General features: G+C 56.0%; 2 protein-coding genes and 1 non-coding gene across 19 annotated transcripts in view; 2 read left to right on the forward strand and 1 right to left on the reverse strand.

Moving 5' to 3' along the window:
• NSD2 (nuclear receptor binding SET domain protein 2) overlaps positions 1–11,272 on the forward strand; it is a 109,963-nt gene extending 98,691 nt beyond the window's left edge. For all 7 annotated transcript variants that reach the window (XM_055111130.2, XM_034958191.4, XM_034958194.3 and 4 more), the window contains 4 exons: positions 3,944–4,085; positions 4,375–4,481; positions 5,549–5,753; positions 7,708–11,272. In XM_055111130.2, coding sequence (XP_054967105.1) covers positions 3,944–4,085; positions 4,375–4,481; positions 5,549–5,753; positions 7,708–7,979 — 726 coding nt within the window. In that variant the 3' untranslated portion in view covers positions 7,980–11,272. The remainder of the gene's footprint in view (positions 1–3,943; positions 4,086–4,374; positions 4,482–5,548; positions 5,754–7,707) is intronic.
• On the forward strand, positions 3,717–3,841 carry LOC112439721 (small Cajal body-specific RNA 23). The gene has a single exon (XR_003027959.1). It is a non-coding gene; the product is annotated as a small Cajal body-specific RNA 23 (non-coding RNA).
• Positions 11,273–11,788: 516 nt separating the features above from the next.
• NELFA (negative elongation factor complex member A) overlaps positions 11,789–24,445 on the reverse strand; it is a 64,802-nt gene continuing 52,145 nt past the window's right edge. For 10 of the 11 annotated variants that reach the window (XM_055111131.2, XM_055111134.2, XM_055111133.2 and 7 more), the window contains 10 exons: positions 20,871–21,042; positions 19,058–19,219; positions 17,265–17,354; positions 15,337–15,467; positions 15,180–15,249; positions 14,841–14,929; positions 13,873–13,984; positions 12,913–13,178; positions 12,661–12,760; positions 11,789–12,568 (listed from right to left, as the gene is read on the reverse strand). In XM_055111131.2, coding sequence (XP_054967106.1) covers positions 12,384–12,568; positions 12,661–12,760; positions 12,913–13,178; positions 13,873–13,984; positions 14,841–14,929; positions 15,180–15,249; positions 15,337–15,467; positions 17,265–17,354; positions 19,058–19,219; positions 20,871–21,042 — 1,377 coding nt within the window. In that variant the 3' untranslated portion in view covers positions 11,789–12,383. Of the gene's footprint in view, positions 12,569–12,660; positions 12,761–12,912; positions 13,179–13,872; positions 13,985–14,840; positions 14,930–15,179; positions 15,250–15,336; positions 15,468–17,264; positions 17,355–19,057; positions 19,220–20,870; positions 21,058–24,445 lie in introns of all 11 variants that reach the window. The other variant, XM_008965479.4, reaches the window with a different exon arrangement.

Genomic DNA, 24,445 nt, shown 5'->3' on the forward strand with positions numbered 1-24,445 from the left:
AAGCAAGACATGAATGTGTTCTGACTGTGGCCAGCATGTCTGGAAAGAGGAAAATGGGCTCGCTTACTTTTTAAAGGACTTCTGGATTGGATCATAAAACCGAATTCTCTGCAGCATGCAAGGAACAAAGAGATTCTGGAAGGTTAAAAATAAAATTGTGGGCAGGCCGGGTGCAGTGGCTCATGCCAGTAATCCCAGCACTTTGGGAGGCTGAGGCGGGTGGATTGCTTGAGCTCTGGAGTTCGAGACCAGCCTGGGCAACACAGGGAGACCCTGTCTCAATTAAAAAAAAATTGTGGCCAAAGGTATGCCAAGGTGAAGTCGAAGAAAGGAGTTGTTCTCAGACAAGGCAGAATTCAGGCCCTACCACTTTCAGTGACACAGAAGAAGGCTTTTTTGACACCAGAGCCACCACTGGGGATGAGATGCACCCTAAATTTAGGGCCTTCCCACTGGCCTATGGGATCCAGGAGAAAGGCCAATGAATACAGCTGACGGTGAGTTCACCTCTTAGTTGAAGGCAGAGATCCTGGACAGATGATGAGCATGAATTCAAGCACTGTTGAAAAGAAGGGCAGAATACACTGGAGGAAGTGTTTAGAGACCAAGCAGAGACTTAGAAAACAGAAACAATAGAAATAAATAAATCTCTTCTTACAAGCCCACAATAGTGCCGTGTACTTTTCAGAGGCACATGTACTGAGGCGTGAGGTCCAAGCCAGGGCGTGGACCTGTATGTGAACATGGGAGAAGGGGACCTGGGACCTGTGAGGGTGTGTGCCAGCCGGTGGGGTGCACCTGAAAAGCATGGAGAGCAGTTCCTCGTGACTGAGTGGGGTTTACCCCAGGACTGCAAGGAGGGCTTAACAACCCTATCAGGTAAAGGAGGAAAACAAATCCAGGGTCATTTTCATGAACACCAGAAAATCATTTGAGAAAATTCAAACCTATTCCTGATGAAAACTTCCCAAGAAACCAGGACTACAACTATGCTTAGCTTGCTAAAAGACATCAGCGGCTGCCAGCTGATGCTCAGTGAGCCAGACACTTGTGGCCGGTTCAGAAATAAGGCAGGACGCTCCCGCCGCTCCTGTACCCCCAAGGCTGCGGGTGCTGGGTGATGCAGGCAGGGCAGAAACAGCAGAGCAGCAAGAGGCAAACAGTGTCTCTCGGAGAATGAGACGGCTGTGTTTGGTGATGGCCTTATGTGACTGCAGTGACAACAGAGAGAGGCCAGGTCCATAGGTTTTCCCCTGCCCTCCTCATGTATGCAGAGCCACAAAGAGCATTGATGCGTGTATTGAATGGAGCAGGCTTCTGTGGAAAGTTTGGCAGTGTCACTGACGGACACGAGAGATGATGTGGATGAGTGGCGGTACAGGCTATGTCCCAGCTGGGAAAGGAGAGGCTGTGAGGGTGGAAATCTTCCCCAGTGCAAGCTCGTTGTAGGTGCGATAAAAATAGCAAAAACGTTTAAATATACCTGGACAGGCAATTTCAAAGTCCATGTAGAAGGAAAGATCTGCAGGTCTAGCCAGTGCTTTATCTTGAAGCCTTACTGTGGGAAGGGTGGGCGTGTCCTGGGGGTGACAGTGTTCCCCATGGCATTCCTGTGACTCCAGCGGGGCCCAAACCCAGGCGGATGGCCAGGGGGAGTGGGGCCAAAGCCAGGGCCGGGCAGCCCACGTACCACGCACTGATGCCTCCCCTCACACCACTTATGAAGGCCAATTCCAGATGGATTGAATAGCTAGGAGGGGGGGAGATGCATTTTATAATCTGGTGGGAAAAGCTGCATGCAACTACTCAGCAAACCGAAAACGCATGAAGCAAAAGGGTAAAATAGTTGCATAAGGCGGAGGCAGCTTTGTGAGAAAAGACATTGTGCACGGAAGATTCTAGTGGGAGCTGGGAAGCTATGGGAAAGTTTTTGACACATTTTTTTTTCTTTTTGGAGACGGAGTCTCACTCTGTCGCCTAGGCTGGAGTTCAGTGGCACAGTCTCAGCTCACTGCAGCCTCTGCCTCACAGGTTCAAGCCATTCTCCTGCCTCAGCCTCCCGAGTAACTGGGATTACCGGTGCCCACCACCACACCTGGCTAATTTTTTGTATTTTTAGTAGAGACAGTTTCACCATGTTGGCCAGGCTGGTTTCGAACTCCTGGCCTCAAGTGATCCTTGGCCTCCCAAAGTACTGGGATTATAGGTGTGAGCCACCGCGCCCGGCCGACATATTGTTATAAAGGGGTCTGATGTTTGGAATATCTAGGGAACCTCTGTAAGTCAGTTAAGATAAAACAGGGTCAAGACATGGCGGGCAACCCACAGATGAAAACTGGCCCGATAAGAAGGAAGTGGCACCGGGCCCCGCTGGTAATGGTAGGAATGTAGTTTAGACACGGTGCTGCCAGGCGTCAGAGGCTGGGTTGTCCTGTTGGCATTGGTGGCATGTCCCATGTGCATGCCCCGTGCTGTCCTCGTCCCCAGTGCCCTGCAGAAGTGGTGTGCATGCCAACGTGCACATCAGCACCGCGGCTCAGCGCGTCATGACAAAGCATCTGCAGAGGGCGGATAAGCACCCCCACTTCTGTGTTGAAGAGTGGCACTCTGGGTTGATTAGTGCATTTTATTATTGTGAAAAGCATCTTGCAGAGAACCACATTCTGGTACCATTTCTGGTTTTAAAGGGTGGCCTGTGTGGGTATGTAGAAAGGGCAGGGGGCCAGCGGTCCCAGACAGGGGCACCCTGGGAGATTGCACCAGGGCTGGGTGCATGGGCAGTTGTGTCAGAGGCGGCATGTGAATAGTGACTCCGAAGCCTGCTGCTTCCTGGGACCATGTTTATCCCAGTGTTTATCCCTGTTCACACACGTGGTTTTGTTTGAACACGTGACTGTTACGCTTTATGTGGCCTTTTGATTTTTCCCCACGCAGTTGTGCGGTGGATCTGGCGGCTCCTCAGGTGGAGGCCGGGGCCGTCCATTCCATGCTGCTGGGTGGAGATGTTGTCTCCAGTTCCTGCCTTTGGCCTCCAGGCACGTGGATTTCAGTGGGTCAGTTCTAGGCCACATTGTGCTTGCATTTGTGATTCCCATGGCCCTTATCAGGTTGCTGTCTCAAAAGCCTTCCTGCCAGCCCTGCAGCCACCCCCTCATCTCAACCAACGTCACATCAGCGCCATGGGTGCAAAGTCAGAGCTCACTGTCACTCTGATCTGCATTTCTCCATCTCTGCCTGGATTTGCTCTTTGGGAATTGTTTCTTTGCATCCTTTGCTGGTTTTTCGGTTGGGTGAGTCTTTTTTTTTTTTTTGAGACGGAGTTTTGCTTTTGCCCAGGCTGGAGTGCAGTGGCGCGATCTCCACTCTCTGTAACCTCCACCTCCCGGGTTCAAGTGATTCTCCTGCCTCAGCCTCCCTAGTAGCTGAGATTACAGGCACCCACCACCACGCCCAGCTAATTTTTTTTGTATTTTTAGTAGAGATGGGGGTTCACCATGTTGGCTAGTCTGGTCTCAAATTCCTGACCTCAGGTGATCTGCCTGCTTCAGCCTCCCAAAGTGCTGGGATTACAGGCGTGAGCCACTGCGCCCAGCCAGGGTGAGTCTTGTTCTTGTCCTTGAGTGCCACTTGGCTAGGCTGTTGCTGCTGACCTTAGCTCCCTTGTTTGCCATCATGGAGGATGCTGGGAGCTCCAGCTCCCTGTCCTGTCCTCCCCGGCGCTCACTAAGGCTCGGTCCTCTCCACGTGGTCCTGACCTGTCCTCTGTGAGCAAGAGAAACAGGACTGGTTTGGGGGTGTCCTGTCTCAGTGGACACAGGACACCACGGTTTTCAGTACAACAAGGAACACAACTTGTTCATTGTGCTTTATGATGGTGAAAATTCCCTTTAAAAGTAACATGCGATTGCTAACACTTGACCTCATATATCACTTGACCTTACAGGACCGTATAATAGACGCTGGCCCCAAAGGAAACTACTCTCGATTTATGAATCACAGCTGCCAGCCCAACTGTGAGACCCTCAAGTGGACAGTGAATGGGGACACTCGTGTGGGCCTGTTTGCCGTCTGTGACATTCCTGCAGGTACAAGCTCTGGGGACCCTGCATGGGGCTCCTGGCTATGGGGGCAGAGTGGCCATTGCTGAGAGCTGCGTGGGGCTGGACTGGAAAGGCTCTGGGGGAGGTGGGTGCTGATGTGGAGTCTCTTTTGGTTTGAATATCTCTTTTACCAAGCAAAATTGAAAGGCCATGGATCAAGCCAGTACAGATACAAAAATAATAAGAGTATTTTTGTTGACCTAATACACGCCCCTTAGCTTTTGAAGAGAAAGGCAGGTGTTTCCAATTTGGTGTCTGTCTCCTCTTCTCCCAGGGACGGAGCTGACTTTTAACTACAACCTCGATTGTCTGGGCAATGAAAAAACGGTCTGCCGGTGTGGAGCCTCCAATTGCAGTGGATTCCTTGGGGATAGACCAAAGGTAAGGCTGTGGCGCCCTCCTTCCCCCCAGGCTCTGTGTTGGCATTTTGCACTCCTGGAGACATGTGCCCCCCCGTGAACAGCGGCTTCCTCCAGGCTGGGTTGCTGGGACAGGTGGGAGCAAGTTCCCTGCTGTGGGCTGGGGAGGACGGCTCTCAACAAAGGCCAGTGGTTAAGAGTTCCTCACTGAACGTGTTTCCTGGGGCTGCCAGAACAATGCCCCACAGACGCGTGGTTTCGCAGTTCTGGGTGTGGGCAGGGCCGTGCGCCCTCTGAAGGTTCCTTGGGAGGCTCTTTCCCAGGCCTGTCTCCCGTTCCTGGTGGCGGCCACAGTCCTTGCTGCTCCTTGGCTTGTAGCAGCACCGCCCAGCCATTCTCCCTGCGAACATGACTGTTGACTTGCCCTTCTTATAAGAGCACTGGTCCTGTTGACTTAGGGCCTGCCCTGCTACCATGTGACCCCATCTTAACAGATCTCGTTGACAATGACCCTATTTCCAAATACAGTCACCTTCCAAGGTTCCAGGAAGGACAGAGATTTGGGGGGGCACTCTTGCACCCCTTCCCTGTGCTGTGTAGAACCTGGGCCTGAAAGCCTGGCGGTGGCACCACCTCGGCCCTGAGCCGGTGTCTGTCCTCAGCCGTGTTGCTGAGGATGGTCACTGCCCTCAGGTCACTGCCGCCCACCTGTGCCCACGTTCCTGTGGAATTTCCTAATGAGGAGACCCTGGGTGGCGGGCGGGAGCTGTTCTGCCTGTGGTGGCCTCCTTTGCCAGTGGGTCCCATCAGCAGATCCCGGAGCTGTGTGTCGGCTGAGATGCTGCTGAGATGCGTCATTGCAGGCTTCCGACAAAGCTCACTCTAGTCGTAGTCTTTGTTCAGCTTTTTCACGCTGAGTCGAGTGAGTCTAAGGATGTCTGGGGAGCACGAGGAGGACACTCCTCTCCTCTTAGTGTTGGGCACCTGCAGACATCTCTGAAGTTCCTGGATCGTAGCTCGCTCTTCTGCCCTATTTGCTTCAGCCTGTGTAATTCTTTCCGGTGATCTGTGCTTAATTCTTGACTCTAGACCTCGACGACCCTTTCATCAGAGGAAAAGGGCAAAAAGACCAAGAAGAAAATGAGGCGGCGCAGAGCAAAAGGGGAAGGGAAGAGGCAGTCAGAGGACGAGTGCTTCCGCTGCGGTGATGGCGGGCAGCTGGTGCTGTGTGACCGCAAGTTCTGCACCAAGGCCTACCACCTGTCCTGCCTGGGCCTTGGCAAGCGGCCCTTCGGTGGGTGTGCAGCCTCGCGGTGGCTTGCGGCTGTGTCTGTGTGGCAGGCTCCTGATGGCGGCTGCTGCCGCTCTTCCTGCTGACCGGGCCTCATCTGGGTGCAGGCGCACCAGGCGCTCATGCAGCGAAGGCCCTGATCCAGGGTGGCAGAGCCTTTCTTTGTTCCACCAGCCGCACATTCTAGATCTCTGCATCGAGCAGAGAAGATATGTGGTGACGGGGTAGCCCCTGGAACCTCCAGGAGGGATTCAGGCAGCCCAAGGCCCAGCTGCAGAATTGGGGCCCTCATCCATGCTGTGGGGGCGGGGCGGCCAGGAAGGAGGCGACGCTGGGAACTAAAGCCCCTCCTAGGAGAAAGGCCTCTACAGCAGCGTCTCCCTGGCAGCCCAGAGGGGCCTGGCCTGACTGCACTACAGTGGGAATGGAGGGGCCCAGAGCCCCTGTCCTGGATGTGCAGGGCAGGCTGTCCCCAGAGATGGTGCTGTGCACCAGGAGGCTCCGCCGGTTGACGAAGGAGCTGCAGCTCTGGCTCCGTTTGAGGGAAAGTAGAGTGGGCTCCACCTTCCAGCACCCGCATTTCAGAGATGACAGGCGCCAGTGGGAAAACAGTAGCGTCTTGTTCCACTTGGTGATGAGACAGTCTTGAGAAATGGGTCGTGAGATGACTCTGGTGCTGCGCAGACATCATGGCTCACACCTAAGGGTGCAGCCACCTCCGTTACAATCTTGCAGTGTGTCGCCATGGGGCTCTCGACTGTGTGGAATCACAGAGAAAAATTAAAAGGCCCTTACCCAAAACAAGAAACCAAAAAGAGGCCAGGTGCGGGGGCTCATGCCTGTAATCCCAGTACTTTGGGAGGCCAAGGTGAGCAGATCACCTGAGGTCAGGAGTTCGAGACCAGTCTGACCAACATGGTGAAACCCTGTCTCTACTAAAAATACAAAAATTAGACTGGTGTGGTGGCATGCACCTGTAATCCCAGCTATTCGGGAGGCTGAGGCAGGAGAAATGCTTGAACCCGGGAGGCGGAGGTTGCAGTGAGCCAAGATTGCAGAAAGCTGAGATAGTGCCATTGCACTCCAGCCTGGTTGACAGAGCAAGACTCCACCCAAAAAAAAAAAAAAAACGAAACAAACGAAAACAAAACTGTAAAAAGAAAATCCAGGCCAGGCACGGTGGCTCATGCCTCTAATCCCAGCACTTCTGAGAGGCCAAGGTGGATGGATCACTTGAGGTCAGGAATTCGAGAGCAGCCTGGCCAACATGGTGAAACCTCATCTCTACTAAACATAGAAAAATTAGCTGGTCGTGGTGGCAGGCGCCTGTAATCCTGGCTACTCGGAAGGGTGAGGCAGCAGAATCACTTGAACCCAAGAGACGGAGGCTGCAGTGAGCCAAGATTGCGCCACTGCTCTCCAGCCTGGGCGACAGAGCTAGACTCCATCTCAAAAAAAAAGAATTCAGATATTTGTGTAAAAACATTTTTGTATGGTAAAGATGACACACGATAGAGAAAAGTGCTGGCCATGGGTGCGAGAGGGTGGTCCCTAACCTGACAGAGCTTTTACAGAGTCATGCCAGAAAGATGAATACCCAAGTTGAAAATCAGTCCCTTGGGAGAGGGCAGGTCACATGGAAATCAGCACAGCAGCCCCTGCCCGTCCACGCCGGGCTGGGGGACACTCCTGCACCCGGCACAGCTCCTCTCAGTTGCTGAAACATAAAGAGACGCTAACAGGTGGTCCTTAGGGGCCTGGCAGGTACTGTGGAGTCAACAGGCCCTGCCAGGGAGCCCGCCCGGGCTGTGGTAGACAGTTTGCCCGTCCTGTTCGCTGGAGCCAGCACTATTTTGTGTTCATTTGACCTGACAGTTGTAAGTCGTCTTCAACCACGATAATGTTGAAGTCGTGATTCCATCACTTCTGTGTGCTCACATCTTGTGTTCTGTTGCAGGGAAGTGGGAATGTCCTTGGCATCATTGTGACGTGTGTGGCAAACCTTCGACTTCATTTTGCCACCTCTGCCCCAATTCGTTCTGTAAGGAGCACCAGGACGGGACAGCCTTCAGCTGCACCCCGGACGGGCGGTCCTACTGCTGTGAGCATGACTTAGGGGCGGCATCGGTCAGAAGCACCAAGACTGAGAAGCCCCCCCCAGAGCCAGGGAAGCCGAAGGGGAAGAGGCGGCGGCGGAGGGGCTGGCGGAGAGTCACAGAGGGCAAATAGCGCCAGGCGGCAGCTTGGCCGGATCCAGGGGCGGTGCAGGGCGGCCGGCCCTGCCTGCGGGAGAGGGCGAGCATGAACTGGCCCAGAGGACCCAGCTCGAGCCGCCAGGACACAGACGTACAGGCCTCCTCGGGAGGGAGCGCCTCCCCACCACTGAGCCATCCTCAGCAGCATCCGCTGCGTCTGCACTGATGACCGTCTGAGCCCAGCTCAGCGTTCCTGGACAAACAGCCTCACTCCTCAGCGTTACCGCCACACTTGAATTTCTCCGAATGTCAAGGTTCCCTCCCACTCTATTTTTTTAGGTTAAAGTTAATTGGCATATGGAATGTTTTAATCTCCTCTGAAATGTGTAGCGTAGGCTTTTCCCAAGGGTCGCTAGAAACTCGGCTTCGCGTTGCCCCCTTTCTGGCTCTCAGCGCCGTCGCCACTCAGGAGAGGCTGGGTGAGGCCCGTGTGAGGACTGACCCTGGATTCCTCGAAACTGCCATTGTGATCATTACTCTGCTCTTTGGAAATGGCTATATCATTTTTTTGTACTAATGTGAATTGTTCCTCAGAAATGCTTCTTTTCCATCCTAGTGAGAAGCTGGCCCTGCAGGTGGTGGCAGCAATGGTGTTGTAAGATTTCCTCCCGTAGTTTTTTCTCCTCATGGATTTGAATGAAATGCCAATAACACGTCCACTTTCAACGTGTAGTTTACGCGGAGCACTTTCGAGGCCTGGCCGGGTTGGGCCTACTTCTCACCTGGGCCTATCTTCTGAACTCGCTAGGTTCTTATCAACATTTGGGGGAGAACTTTGTATATTTTTTTCATTTGGCTTTTCTTTACCAGTTTCTGATTTTTATTCTCAATATATTTTTGCTAAACCTATTTCACAAATCACCACCGACTGAAGTGTGTGTTTACTGATGCGGCCCTGAGCTCCGTGGCGAAAGGAGTGACTTTGCAGGGCGTGAGACCGCAGTCTGCTTAGAGCACAGGAAGTGACAACTTAGGGAGCCCCGTAGGGCGCTGCAGGCCCCGGGGACCCCAGCACGTGGGTCTAAAGAGAGACGGAGTCTAGCCCTCCTGCCACCCAGAGTGGCTTCCATCTCAGCACTCTATGGGTCTGGTGATGGAAGATGCAGACTCTGCTGATCACATGTGCCCTCTGCCAGGGCACCTACTGAGAGGTGTGGTCCTGGGGGTGGAGGCCTGCCTGGCAGGTGTGCGTGCCTCGTACGTGTGTTATGGGCACTGGTCTAGGCCAGGTATGACACCCACTCTCCTGTGAGATTTCACTTTAGTTTTTAAAAGGTCCAGTTCTACAGAGTGCGACCTATCTGAGTACTACATATGTTTTAAGACTTGGTTCTTTTTTTGAGGGATCCTTGACCCTGGGAAGTCTGGAGCACCCTGAGAAGGGGGCACCATGTGTGCCTTTGCCCACGTGTCCTGAGGGGCTGCTTGTCTGGGAGGGAGGGAGAGAACATTCAGCAGCAGGTGCTTTTTTATGGCCTTTTCTTAAAATAACCTAAGGGGGGACACATCCATCTTGCAGAGAAGTTTACAGAACTCCCCTTGAAAACTGCTGCTGAGGCTCCTGTTAAATTTTCTGTGGCATCTTTTATGCCTTGGTAAAAACTGCAGTGTCTTTGGACCTGAGAGCGGCTACTCCGTGGTTTTGTGACCTGTAAGCGTGGGGTTCAGGGGTGTGTGGCCCTGCAGGGTCCCACGCCTCCCTGAGCACTGACTGGAAGTTTCACTGGCTGGTGGCTGTCCCTTCTCCCATCAGGGTCCCCAGCAAAGTTAACTACACAGAGGACCCAGGGGAAACGAGCTGTGTAGCCACTGACTTGCTCGCGCGGCCGTGGCCTCTGAGGTGCACTTGCCGGTTAGGACAGGGTGGGAGTGCTTTCCAGTTCAGACTCTAACTTCTCCCAAATTGTCCTAAGAAAATACTGGATCGGCTCATAGATTTATGCTCCTTATGATGCCCTAACTTGGAAGGTTGTTCTAGGGACAGGCCGGGCAGCGTCCCCACACACACCTTAGAGTCGAAGGCCCCAGGGCCCCGCTGTCACTTGCCCAAAAGATCCCTTCCGGCAGGTAAGGGACTAACAATGCTTACGTCAAAACAGCAGAATCAGCTTTGCAGTGCACTTTGGGGAGCAGATATTAACTTATTTTTGTGTTGGACAGTAATGAAATCTTGTGATTTTTAATCGCTTTGATAATACTTCCAAATTTTATGATTTTTCTGAAGGAAATAATGCAAACATTTTAAATATGTTTCCTTCCCCTTTCCAAAAACTGTTAAACTAATGAGCAAGTAACACTAACTTTGAATGTCTCTACAATACCCGTTGATAACTCGGTGGAGCCAGGCTTTGGGGTAGCGGCCCTGAGCTTGCAGGGTTTCTCGCCACTGGGGCTGACCAGGCCCCCAGCTGTGACCCTGGGTGTGGTTGGCTCTCAGCCCTGCCCAGCTTTGTTCTGAGGACGTGGTGACTTCCTGAACATCAGCTTCAATCCTTCGTCATTAATGTGTAGCAAAACACAAAAACCGCCCCAATCCCTCAGGATTCCTTGGCATCCGAAACCAGCATCTGCACCTAAACCCATACCCACCCGTGTGCGCCCACAGGGGGATGTGTCCGAATGGGCAGCTTAAAATGTGGTCACCTGTGGGGGAAACTCTTCAGGCACCTGAAGTGAGAACCCAGCTGTCCGTCCTCAGGCCGGCCTTTCTTCCGGCGACACCTGTCCGTGGCTGTCTGGGTCCCCTTCGCAGTGTTTGTCTGTCTTGACATCTAAACCCCGGCGTGTGCAGTGCCCATCTTCCAGAACTACCTTATTTTCCAGAATTAAACCTGTTTTATAATTCAAGTTAATGCAAATGACTGTCAGTCGCCAAATATCTTGATCCTATGAGTATAGTTGATGACTGTTTGTTAGTCAGTAGAGTAAAATGCTGTGTCCACGGGGTGTCACAGCCTCACCATACCCTGTTGAGGTGTGAAATGCCCCGTCAGAAATTAAATACAAACTTAAATGTGCCTATTGGTGTCTAAACTTCATACAATGTAAGGTCAGATTCCTTTTAGGAATACTGGGTGCTGTCACCAGGTTTGATAGTTAGACTTAAAAACTTGAAATTCACTTTTGGGGGGGAGGGATATACTGAAATAGAGAGTTGAGACTTGCCAGTTGGGGGAAAATAGCATTTAAAATGGAAAGCTGTGTTTGGAAAATTGTGTATGAGTATTTTTGTATTAAAAACATTTTAAAGGCTTTTTTCTTAACTTATTTTATATGGGATTGTTTGATTTTTTTTCCAGTTACTTTGAATTGCAAAGCATCAGGTGTGGCACTGATGCCTCCGATGGGTGGGGCTCCCTGTCCTGACTGTGTCATTTTGTCTTTGACCTGACCCGCTGGGGAGAGGCAGTGCCACCTTGGGAGGTATAACAAATACTGGAAATAGCAGGCATAACTGACTGACTTTGGAAAAATGCTTTCTTCTTCTTTCAGAAATAATTTGCTTCCCAAATTCCCATTAAGGGTGAAATGGTCTAGAGAGAAGGAACCACTGCTGTCCCCCAGCCCTGCAGTCGGCTGAGCCGGGTGGTCCCCAGGCCCACAGCCAAGTAAGTAAGTCAAGGGAGTACCCCGAGGGCTGATCCTACCTGTTCCCCACCCTGTGCGCCAGGGTGTCCTAGGAAGCCCCCAGCCCTGGCCCACCCCGTCCTGAAGGCCGCCTAGGGAGGGACTGGGTCCCTGGAGCAGGGAGGACAAGCTGGCCCCAAACACAGCTATGGTGGCTTTCTTTAGAAAAGCTCGACTTTAATGGTTCAGATAGTTTTACAATGAAAATAGGTACCCAAAGACTGTCTTAAATGTCCACAACTATACAAAAGATGAATACAAAACTCCCAGGCAGGCACAGGCAGGGGACAAGGCCCACCGTCTCCCACGCTCTGGTGTGGTCGGGTGTCCCTGCCGCACCCCCAGTACCACTGTGCCACCTTGGTCCCCTCAACCCTGGGGGTAGGAGGGCACTGCCCCAGCGAGGGAAAATAGAAAAGATTTTAAAAAGTAAGAGTCTAACAGGCAGAGCTGTCACTAAAATTAGGAAGTTGTAACTTTTTTGGTTAACTTACTACATTCAAAAATGTAACGTTGAGTCCAAAAAGTGTCTTAAATCACACAAAAAAGAACCCATATTAAAATTTTAAAAATAAGCCCCAAACACCCCAGAGAAATGCATCCAGAACTTAAAACAGGCTGGGTCAGCAGCAGGGCGGCGGCTGGGGGACCTCGGGGGCCAGGTGTCCGCCATCCGGTTACTTTAAGCCGGCAAAGCCACCGTCCCGTGGACCCCCCCCCCAAGGGACGGCCAGCTGTGAGGCAGGTGGCCCTAGGACACATTGGTCATGGGCTTGTACTTCTTGAAGCGCGTCCACTGGCCCGTGGCATAGTTCATCTCAAACACCGTGTCCACCAGCATGGTTGTGCTACCCTGGCCATCGGCCTTGGGCAGGTCCTCCGTGTGCTCGCTCAGCTTGATCTGGATCACGTCCCCCTGCTCCTGGCACGGGTTCTCTGCAGAGAGCAGGAGCTGCTGGGTGGGTGTCTGGGGGCACCCGCCCCCAACCCGGCCCGGTGCACCCCCAGGCCCTGCCTTATGAACATACCTCGGGAGCCGGCCATGAAGCCCAGGATGAGGGCCTTCTCGGGCCGCGTGACTTTGTTGGCCGTCTTGAACATCTCCTGGGCAGCGAACATCTGCTCTCTCTACAGCGGGGAGAGGGGTGTGGGTGCTAGGGCCCCGCCAGGACCACCTCCTGCATCCCCCTGCAGGCACTGTGGCACCCCCACGCTAGGGGAGGTGGCCAGGGCCGTACCACCTACCTGGTGGCCTGTGGGCCCTGCCAGGGTACACCTACCGTGAGGGACAGGTTCTTCTTAGGCTGCTGCTGAGCAGGGGCCTGGGTCTGCGGGGCCACCATGGCAACCGGGGGTGTCTGAGTGGTAGGGGCGACAGCCGGAGGTGTGGTGGGTGTCAGAGGCGAGGTGGGCGCCGCAGGCGTGGGTGTGGCAGGGCTCAGGCCGCTGTTGTACATGGGCGCCCGCTGCTTGAACTGCGCTGGCAACGTGGGGCTCGGGGCGCTGGGCTCCTCTGGTGGGCGGCTGGCTTCCCGGGAAGATGGGGCTGCAAGTAGACCGGGGCCTGGTGAGGGGGCTGGACCCCCACCCTGTTCCCAAACCCTAGTGCTCCTGGAGGTGACAGGCTCAGCTCCCCTTCTCTGTCCTGCTACCCTCTGACAAGAACTCCCTGTGGCCCCCAGCCAAGGCACAGGCCCCAGGAGCCCCAGCCAGAGGAACAAGGCCAGTGGTCTCAGGCCTTCCCAGACTCGCAGATAAGATGTCTGGACTCTGGCCAGCTGCTGGCCTGCAGCGGGTCCCCATACCGTAGGCACTGGTGGGAAGACAGGAAGGCTGTATCCTCAAGCCCCTTGGGCCCAGGACCTGGCCTGAGGTGCTGTGAGCCTGGCAGTGCCCTCCGTCTGGGAGGGGATGGCTCTCAGCTCCCCTCCCGCCTACCCAGCAACAAGAGCTGGGTCACCTGGCAGAAGACCCTTTCGAACCCAATCCCCTTCCTGCCGTGTCCCCTGGGGCGGCTGCCTGTCTGTGCCCAGGACGGGCAGGGTGGGGCAAAGCAGCTGGTTTATGTCTTGGAGCTCAAGCTGACCAGCGGGGCATCTGCCCCCAGCAGATTCTGGCTGAGGCAGAAGGGGGACAACAGAGATGCAGGAGCGAGAACCGCAGCCCTGGCAGCGCCCGTGGGCAAGGCCATGTCCTGGCAGGCAGCTTGGCTGGTTCCAGGCTGGGGCCAGCAGACTCACCTGGGGGCGTCTCGGAGCTGGGGATGTAGGAGGAGGCAGGAACCACGCTGGGCGTGGAGGGAAGGTAGCTCGTGGAGGGCAGCGCAGGCTCATTGTTCAGGGACCCAAGTTTCTGGAACACAGAGTTTAAGGTTCCTTCCAGAAGAGGCCATACTTCCGGCATGTGCTAACACATGGCCCGACCCGGAGCTCCACTGCCACAGGCTGTGGCCCCCCGAGCTAGAGCAGGAAGGCGGGGGCCACTCTCCCGAGCTCCCTGGGCTAGACAACGGGACCCCTGGCCCCTGGCGCCCCAGCAGAGTTGGGGACTGAGCCGCTCCTGTGTAGGAGAGGGGAGGGGTTGAGGAGCCCAAACCGCCCATCTTGAGCACAGAAGGAGCGATGCTTTTTCTTACCACGAAGCATTGATATAAAGGAAGATGCTCACGTTAAGAAACCCAGAACACGCAGCGGCGGGAAGAAAGGAGCTTATTATCCCGAAGTGACCCCGCAGTGTGGCCTCCTCCAGGCCCTGGCCTCAGACGACCCACTGCAGCCTCTGTGCACCTGCCGCGCCCCGTGGCTGCCTCCCACCCGCAGGCAGGGCCTGGTCTCCGGGACACTGAGGCCTCTGACCACCCAGCACCCCCACAGGCCTGTCCTGCACCCATTCACGGCCACGTGCAAGGCAGGTCCCACCAGCCCTGCCTGACAAGGGACACTGAGGCACAGGGGTGAGAAGGACTCCCCTGGCAGCCCCTCCAGCAAGCGTGGGGCAGGTTCCCGCTCCGAGCCTGAGTCAGATGCCCATGTCAGGGAACGGCCCACACTGCCTCTCATGTACATATACGTATATATACATAAATACAGACGGCACACATATGTACATACATATATATATTCTCCGACAGAGCACACTAGTGGCCACAATCGGAACAAAAGGGGCACCCGCAGTGGTGCCGGACATGGGGCGCAGCCCCGAGCCCTACCTGAGTGGACACCAGGCCGGCTGCGTAGTCCGGGGTGGCGTTCTCCACCACTGTTTCCTCCTTGGCCGGCTTCTCCACCACCTCCGCATCTGTGGACAAAACAGGCGTCCTCGCCAGTGCCCGGGCGCGTCTGCAGTCTCCGCTCAGGGCAGCGGCAGGGAAGCAAACAGCTTCCCAGGAGAGGCCACCGAGGAGCGAGGAGAAAAGCAGGCACCCACCCGCGGAGAGGAGCCTCACGGGGGCACAGCCCTGCCCGCCGAGCGTGGACACAACCCACCCCAACTGGGTAGGGCCCGCAGGGACCCCCAATGCCGCCTACACGCAGGCCCCAACCCCCACCGAGAGTCTTCCTTCTCCTCTTCGCCTCTCGGCCAGCGCCAACCATATCCAGCTCAGAGATGTCCAGCAGCTGCCAAGACAAGCACAGCCCTGCCTCAGTGACGGCACCAGGGCGCAACGGGCCTAGGGGCGCCACGAAGCTGGGGGACGGGCCTACCTTCACACCTCGTTCCTTCCGCAGCAGCGTCCTGGAAGGCGGGATGGGGGTCCGGTTCCCCGTGGGGCTGAAGACGCTGGGCGCCGTGGGGCTTCTGAAGGGCGCCTGCTTCGGGATGCCTTTGAGTGGGGCTGGAGGACGGCAACAGTCAGGGCGCCAGCAGCAGTGACCGGCAAACGTCCCCCACCCCCTCTGAGCCCAGAACGTCCCACCCTCTTCTAGGCTAGCGCCGCAGTGGGGAAGGGCCAAACCCCTGGCAGGCAGCGGGCAGGACCCCCAGGATCCCGGACCTCAGGGAGCAGGGGAACGCCTGGAGCCACGACCTCACACTTTGCCAAGACACCAAAGACAGCGGCACCCCAGCCCGGCCACAGGATCTCACCAGGTGGAGTCTCTCACCAGTGTGGCAGGGGCTGAGCTCTGCCTCCTTCCTGTGCCTCCACAGGCAGGGGCGTGAAGCCAGGCGCCTGGGCTTGAGGGCCGCCCTCCCAAGCCTTCTCCCCCTGTCCCCCGAGGACACTCCTGAGGCCTACCTACGCTGTTACCCACCAGCGCCCACACGCACCCTCCAAGGCGTGCGTGGCTCTCATGGTGCCAGGCCCGGAGAGAGGACGCCCGGGGGATGGTGCCATCAGCACACTGGGCCAGGCTGGACACACTGCTCAACGGCTGGCCCACCCTCCCTGGGCCAGCAGGTGCAGCCCTGGCCCTGGGATGCCTGGTGGGGGTGGAAAGACAAGGGTCTGCTCCAGGCGGGGTAGAGGAGAGCAAGGTGGAACCTCGGCTGCGGTGGGCAGGAACATGACCCGGGGACGGCCCCCCCACACAGGGACAATAGTCAGCAGACCCAAGATGCCTTCTACTAGGTCCCATGTGAACACTGTGGGATTATGGGAGCCCAAATAAACTAAGCCAGGCTGGTCTGGGAGCTGCATGGAGAGCGCCTGTAAGGCTGCCCTTTCAGCTCCACCCATCTGCAAGTTTACCCAGCTGTCTCAGCATAGGACGACACCCGTCCTGCCCTCTGGCCCCCAGGTCACTATCCAGCACCCTCTGGGGTGAGTATGCCCTGCCACGGTTCCCAGGGGCACGCCATCTTCCTGTGATCAGGGTGCATCCTGCTTAAGCTCACGCCCAGCCCTGAGAGCACAAATCAGGAAGGGCAGATGGAGGGGTGCAGGGGGCACAGCCCCACGGGCAGCTGAGCACGGTCACGTCCTCCCCGTGGAGCTGCCCAGGGACACTCGGAACCCAAGAGCAGCACTTGGGGCCGAAAGCCCGAGCTGGGAAGGCCGAGAGCCACCGGTGCCAACAGCAGAGGAGCAGGGGCCAGCACTGTCCTCAGATCCCGGCCTTCCTGTCTCCGTGCCCAGCGCCGTCCTCAGATCCCGACCTTCCTGTCTCCGTGCCCAGCGCTGTCCTCAGATCCCGGCCTTCCTGTCTCTGTGCCCAGCGCTGTCCTCAGATCCCGGCCTTCCTGTCTCTGTGCCCAGCGCTGTCCTCAGATCCCGGCCCTCCTGTCTCTGTGCCCAGCGCTGTCCTCAGATCCCGGCCTTCCTGTCTCCGTGCCCAGCGCTGTCCTCAGATCCCGGCCTTCCTGTCTCCGTGCCCAGCGCTGTCCTCAGATCCCGGCCTTCCTGTCTCCGTGCCCAGCGCTGTCCTCAGATCCCGGCCTTCCTGTCTCCGTGCCCAGCGCTGTCCTCAGATCCCGGCCCTCCTGTCTCCGTGCCCCCACATCCTCCCAGGGAGCTCCCAAGGGGAGAAGCCGGTGAAATTGCCCCAGTGCCTTCGCTTTCCCACGGGCTCCCAACACTGCTGCCTGAAGACCATTCACAGGCACCACCTCCCCAACAGGGAGCGGGTCTCCAGGTCAAGCCCTTAGCTCTGCCCCAAAAGCAAGGCTCACGGCACCAGGGTGGGGGCCTTACTGGTGGTGTCCATCTTCCGCAGCAGCCCCCGGCCCTTGGCGTGGAAGGGCACCCCGGCGCTCCGCTTCAACTGCTGGGCGGTCTCCGTGGCTGGAAGGAAGAGGTCACATGTGTCAGGGATCCTCAGAGTGAGAGCCCTTGGCCCTTGTAAAAGCATCTCTGTCAAGTGGATTCATCCGATGGCCCGAGCCGTGAACGCTGCATTCTCTCTAAATGAGCAGCTGTTCCGAGCCGGGCCTGACACCAGCTCGCACTTTACAACGAGTCAGAAACTCACTCAGGTGAGCAAGTTTCGGGAGCTGGGTGGCTGTGGCTGCACCTCCCAGAACCCCATGGCAGGGGGAAGCAGCCGAGGAGGAGCTGAGGACCTCATGAGCCCTCTCCATCGACCCGGGCCTCCCCCTGGCCCAGTGGTAGCGCCGTCCTCGCTGAGGGTCAGCAGGCACGGTCTAGATACAAAAATATGAGGAAGAAACAAACGAAGAGATATTCCTGACTTGGTTCAGTGTGGCTGAAGGATCAGGGGACACCGAGTGCCCAAAGCAGACCCTGTGGCCGCTGCTGGCCTCCAAAGGGGGTGGGGCCCAAGGGGCCAGCAGAGTCCTTCCTGGGCTACCCAGTGGGCCCGGGGCTGCACGGAGCCTCCCGGACAGCGCTGTGCCCTGGCTGCTGCCCGTTCCAGCCAAGATCCATGCGCAGCTGCTGTCAGCCTTTTATTTGGATTCTCTGGAAACGGGGTATTGATGTACATTATAAATATTAATTCCATAACCATTCAAAATAAAACGATGTTATTGAAATCTTTGTCGTGCTTTGGGAAAACATTAACTGAAATGATTAAATATCTTTCAAGTGAAATTGAGATCACCGGCCACTCAAGAAGGCAGCAACGTGAGAGTAAGGACAGTGCCCCTCCAGCCATTCACCCTGGCACCCACCGTGCCCAACAGCGTGACTCAGCTGGCACAGAGTTCATTTGGTCACAGAGATTAGAGACGCCTTCACCTAAAATTCTGAAGTTGGTGGGTGTTTTTTTTTTTTTTTTTTTGAGATGTTGTTTCGCTCTTGTTGCTCAGGCTGGAGTGCAGTGGTGCAATCTTGGCTCACTGCAACCTCCGCCTCCCAGGTTCAAGTGATTCTCTTGCCTCAGCCTCCCAAGCAACTGGGATTACAGGCATGCACCACCACAGCCAGCTAATTTTTGTATTTTTAGTAGAGACGGGGTTTCACCATGTGGGCCAGGCTGGTCTCGATCTCCTGACCTCAGGTGATCTGCTGGCCTCAGCCTCCCAAAGTGCTGGGTTTACAGGTGTGAGCCACCATGCCCAGCCTAAATTCTGAAGTTTTTAAAGCATGTTTTCAGAACATAAAGTTTAATATAGTGATAAACTTCTAACAAAAAACTTTATGCAGAACTTTATCTTCTTTTTCTTGAGACAGGGTCTCACTCTCTCCCAGGCTGGAGTGTAGTGGTGTGATCACAGCTCACTGCAGCCTCAACCTCGTGGGCTCAGGTGATCCTCCTACCTCAGCCTTCCGAGTAGCTGGGAGCACAGGCACGCACCACCATGCCCGGCTAATTTTTTGGTACTTTTGGTAGAGATGGGGTTTCTTGGCTGGTCTCAAACTCCTGGGCTCAAACGACCCACCTGCCCCAGCCTCCCAACAGGTGTGAGCCACCATGCCTGGCCCAGAACGCCACCTTGAAGGGGCAGTCTTGGTACCTTAGAACCTAAGAAACCTATGACTGGAAACTACAAAGACAATGCCCGATGGCGGCCGCGGCCACTCACACTTCTGCAGCAGCTCCGCCCGCAGCGTGGCGCTCTTGGGTTTCCGCTTTAACTGAAAATGCTTCACCGGGGGAGTGAGGGGTCCCGCGAGGGTCGTCAGGGCGTTTTTGTTCAAGTACTGGCACTCCAGTGGCAGCATGGCAGACGCTTCACACTCACCCACTGCCGGTAAGAACCACATGAAGTTAGGGGCGCCCAGGCCGCAGACCTCCCGGCTGAGAGGAGCTGGCGGCTGCCCAGCCCCACACCCTCCTCAGTTAGGGTTAGGTCATGGGAGCTTCGGCTGTCCCCTGAGGTCCTCGAGACTGACTCCCCACGGCTCCAGCAGAACACCCAGGAGCATTTGCAGAACAGGAATGCCTGAGAGGCGGGCGTGCCTTGAGAGGGCTGCAAACTGGAAACCTCTGGCACCGCGGACACCGAGAACCACAGGCGGACATAGATACAGTGATTCCTGGAGGGCTCCAGACACTTGTAGAACATGGAATGTTAACAGATCCCACCCCCACGTAAGAAGGACCCCCGATCTGTGGCTTCTCTCTTCCCGTCCCCGAGGGTAGCCAGGCTGGTGGTCTCTCCTGGAACCCCGGCCCTCATCCAAACTGCCCACATCCATTTCCTCAGCCTGTGTGCTCACACACAGTTCAGAGCCCAGGAACTGCCCCACGAGGGACAGGCGACCTCCCACCTGAACTGGCTACGTGCCCCACCTGGAGAAAAAGCACAGGCAGGCACATGAGAGTTCACCGGCCTCAGCCTTCCTGCCCGTGGGACACTCCTGAGACACGAACGGGTGGGGTGGGGTGGACCTGTCCAGACCACTGCTCCAGAGGCATCTGTGTGGTGTGTGTGACCTCACAGGTGGGGAGAGGTGCCACCTGCAGGGGGGTGGCCAGCAGGGCCCCTGCAGGAGTGTGCAGCCTCGATGTCTCCATCCCACAACCCTGTCTCTCTGGGTGCTGCCCTTGAAGGAGCTGGGGCACAACGTTTGGGCTCTGAGGAGCCAGTTCCAATTGTCCAAAGCAGGAGAGAAACTCAGAAAAGCACAAGCATCAAGCATCCCATCAAGACATGTTCTTCAAATCCATCTACAAATAGTTGTTTCTGTCGCCCAGGCTGGAGTGCAGTGGCGCCATCATGGCTCACTGCAGCCTTGGCCTCCCAGGCTCAAGTGATCCTCCTGCCTCAGCCTCCCAAGTACCTGGGAGGACAGGCACGTGCCATCACGCCCACCTAATTTTTATTTTTTGTAGAAATGGGTTCTTGCTATGTTTCCCAGGCTGGTCTCGAACTCCTGGGCTCAAGCAATCTGGCCACCTCAGCCTCCCAAAGTGCTGGGGTTACAGGAGTGAGCCACGGAGCCCAGCCTTGTGAATATTTTCTAAGTGACTTTCAGTTCACATTTAAACAACTGAATCGTTGATATTTTCAACATGCATTTCTGAGCATGTACTCTGGGCCAGGGAATGCTCTGGGCCCTAGAACCTAGGATCTACAGATACCACCTGAATGGGCAGAGCCCCTGCCCTCACGGAGCTGACCAGAGAGAGACGGCGAGTGGCGTGACACAGCCTCCCACGGACACCGCAGCAGTGAGGATGGGGCCTGTGGGCTGTTTGGAGTTTGTTTTCAAAGATGGCAAAAGCCAGGCAGCAGCTTACGGGGGAGGATGGTGCATATACAGTTAATATTCTAGGGACCAGGACACACGGAAAAACGTAATGGTCTAAAAATCAAATTCATTTCAGAAAAAAATTTTTCAAGAAAGATCCATTTCCCTCCACCCAACATGAATTAAAGCAGCACAACATACCCTTTTCTCTAAGTTCTCCCAAAATATCCTGAACGTTGGGATTCTGCTCCTCCAGCTCCAGGTTAAGCGAGCCTGTGTCCGGAAAGGACTTCAAGATGTCGGCGACCATGAGCACCCAGGGGTCCGAGTCGAGGCTGGCGAGCTGGATGATCTCCATCAGGGCGCCCTTCATCTGCAAGAGAGGATGCTGCCGGCGCCAACATGCCCCTGCCCACTTCCAAGCCCACTCCCTGCTGAGCTTCCGGATGGGCACTGGGCAGTGGCCGGGCTCTCTGGCAGTTGCCCCCAACACTTCCTCCTGAGGGCTCCCCTTCCTCTGAGCCCCCCGCCTCACCCCAGGGCCACCTTGCTTCCCTGAGCAGCACAGCCTCTGCCAGGTTGCAAGGCCCCGGCATCCGGTGCCCTCCCAGCAGCCTCCCACCTCCCAGCAGCACCCAGTCCACTGGGCCTACTCTCTTCCACCGGTGCGCAGATGCAAGAAAACCTGAAGGGTGAGAAGCCGGGGCCACCACTGCCCCCGCAGAAAGCCTGCGGGTGGGAAATCCTGGGGATGAGGGGCGTAGAGCAGGCAGGTGCCCGGCACAGCAGAACGCAGGGGTGGAGTCACCTGCCGCAGGGGGTGTGTGCCTGGGCAGCAGGGGGTGGGGCCTGGGACCTGGGGCAGCACCCGTGACAGCTGAGCTGGTGCCTAGTCACCATCTAGGCAGGGACGGCTGCCTCTGGGTCTGGACGGCGCTGGGAGTTGGCGCTCGTGGAGCCTGGAGGTGGCCCCGGGATCTGGAGTGAGGCCAGGGCCTTGGGGAGGCCATGGGCGAGGTGGGTGGAGGAAGCAGGCGCACCCCGCGCTCCCTCAACACCTGGGAGGCCAGATCCATCCACACCAGGGCCTGCTTCGGCCACATAAACCCCCTCCCACGAGGAAACGCAGAGAGCCAGGGCATGGCGTGCCTGTGCCTCTGCCATGCGCCCACTGGGCTGCTCACAAGAGTGAGACAGCTGGGCTGGCTGGCGCTGGGGGTGAACAACAGCGCCCTGCCCTGTCCAGACGCCGGGGCCGAAACCCCAGCCCAAGGCCTTCCTGACACCCACTCCCTGCGTCAGGCGCCAGAGACCTGTCCTACGAGGGCAGCGGCCATCACGTCCCCGCGAGCGCTGCCTCCTAGTGGCCTCTGAGTGGGAGGACCTTCCAGCGCTTCCCTCACTGTCCTCATGGGCTTCCTGCCCTGAGGGAAGTTGGCTCGAAGGGCAGAGATCAGAGGTCGTGCCAGGGGAGCCTGCCTGCTGCCAAGCCCCTCTGCATCTGCCCTGCAGGACACCCAGCTGCCCTCAGGAGTCAAGAACCCCCCGCGTGGCCCAGCCCCTTCTGTTCCTTGGGCAACCAGGGAGGGTGTCGCCCCGGCCGCTGACCCTGTGCCCCGGGCCCTCACTCCCGACGCCCGCCCGAGCTGAGCGCGCGATGCGGCAGAAGATGCTACGCGGCTGCAGGAAGCGCTGCGCACACGCTGCCTCTGGCAGCCGCACAGCCCGGCTGTTTCCAGCCAGTGCTGCCTCTTCACACCAGCCCCAGGGAAACCCTACGCCTGCCAAGAGGCAAGCACGCGGCATTTTATAAAAATGGTAAGGATAAAAAAAGTCGGGGATGTTAATTTAAAACAAAAAGGACCACTGTTGTGGAGTAAATGTTTTCTCTCCAGAACGCGCATGTTGAAGCCTGGCTCGCTCTACTGGGGCTTCTGTAGGAAAACGCTTGGCTTTCCCGGGCGCGGTAGCTCACGCCTGTAGACCCCGCACTTCGGCCCGCAGAGGCGGGCGGCTCACGAGGTCAGGAGTTGGGGACCAGACTGACCCACATGGGGAAACCCTATCTCTACTAAAAATACAAAATTAGCCGGGCGTGGTAGCGCATTCCTGTAATCCCAGCTACTTGGGAGGCTGAGGCAGGGGAATCGCTTGAACCCAGGAGGCAGAGGTTGCAGTGAGCTGAGATCGCACCATTGAACTCCAACCTGGGCAACAAGAGCGAAACTCCATCTCAAAAAAAAAAAAAAAAAAGAAAGAAAGAAAGAAAGAAAGAAAAAGAAAGAAAGAAAAAAGAAAATGCTTGGCTTACACACAACAGAAATTTACTTCTCACGGTTCTGGAGGTGGGAATCCAAGATCAATTAAGGCGCTGGTGGATTCCCCGCCTGGTGGGGGCCCCTTCCAGCTTCATGGAAGGTGCCTTTTGCTGGTGGAGGTGGGAACGAGCTCCCCTGGGCGTTCCTTTTTTTTTTTTTTTTTGAGACAGAGTCTCGCTGTTGTTGTCGCCCGGGCTGGAGTGCAATGGCGGGATCTCGGCTCACTGCAACCTCTGCCTTCCCAGGTCCAGCGATTCTCCTGCCTCATGCTCCCACAGTGCTGGGAATCCAGGCGCCACCACCACGCCCGGCCCAGGCCTATCTTGTAAGGTCTGTAATTCTTAGAGAGCAGGGGCCCTAACTCACTTCTGTACTCTTTACTGAATAAACTATCACATCATTAAAATGTCTCTTCCTCTTCCCTGGTATAAAGAACTGCTGTTTACTAAGCTTTTCAGAGGAATAGGGCCGGGTATAGTGGCTCACGCCTGTGGTTCCAGCTACTCGGGAGGCTGAGGCAGGAGGATCACTTGAGCCCAGGGGTTCAAGGCTGCAGTGAACAAAGATGGCACTACTCCACTCCAGCCTGAGCAACAGAGCAAGATTTCATTTCTTTAAAAAATTAAAAATTGGCTGGGCACGGTGGCTCACGTCTGTAATCCCAGCACTCTGGGAGGCTAGGGTGGGTGGATCACTTGAGGTCAGGAGTTCGAGATCAGCCTGTCCAACATGGCGAAACCCCATCTCTACTGAAAATACAAAAATTAGCCAGGCATGGTGGTGCACTCTTGTAATCCCAGCTACTGGGGAAGGTGAGGCAGGAGAATTGCTTGAACTTGGGAGGCAGAGATTCTGGTGAGCCAAGATGGCGCCACTGTACTCCAGCCTGGGCAACAGAGCAAGACTCTGTCAAAAAAAAAAAAAAAAAAAAGCCAGGCATGGTGGCTCACACCTGTAATCCTAGCACTTTGGGAGGCTGAGGTGGGCGGATCACAAGGTCAGGAGATTGAGACCATCCTGGCTAACACAGTGAAACCCTGCCTGTACTAAAAATACAAAAAATTAGGCGGGCGTGGTGGTTGGCACCTGTAGTCCCAGCTACTTGGGAGGCTGAGGCAGAAGAATGGCATGAACCCAGGAGGCAGAGCTCGCAGTGAGCCGAGATTGCATGCCCCAGCCTGGGCAACAGAGTGAGACTCCGTCTCAAAAAAAAAAAAAAAATTAAAAATAAAAAGACACATTACAAAACCAGTGAACTGGTTGTAGAATTTCATTCAGAAACACAAGTTGTAGCAGATGCCATGTATAAGGTTAACCTTATGTGTCAACTTGACTGGGCCATGGGGCACCTGGACAGTTAGTCCCTCATGATTCCAGGTGTGTCTGTGAGGATGTTTCTACGTAAGACTAACATCTGAATTGTACTGAGTGAGGCAGAGGGCCCTCCCTACTGCTGAG

Source organism: Pan paniscus, chromosome 3 (genome assembly GCF_029289425.2).
Source record: "Pan paniscus chromosome 3, NHGRI_mPanPan1-v2.0_pri, whole genome shotgun sequence".
Lineage (NCBI taxonomy): Eukaryota > Metazoa > Chordata > Mammalia > Primates > Hominidae > Pan > Pan paniscus.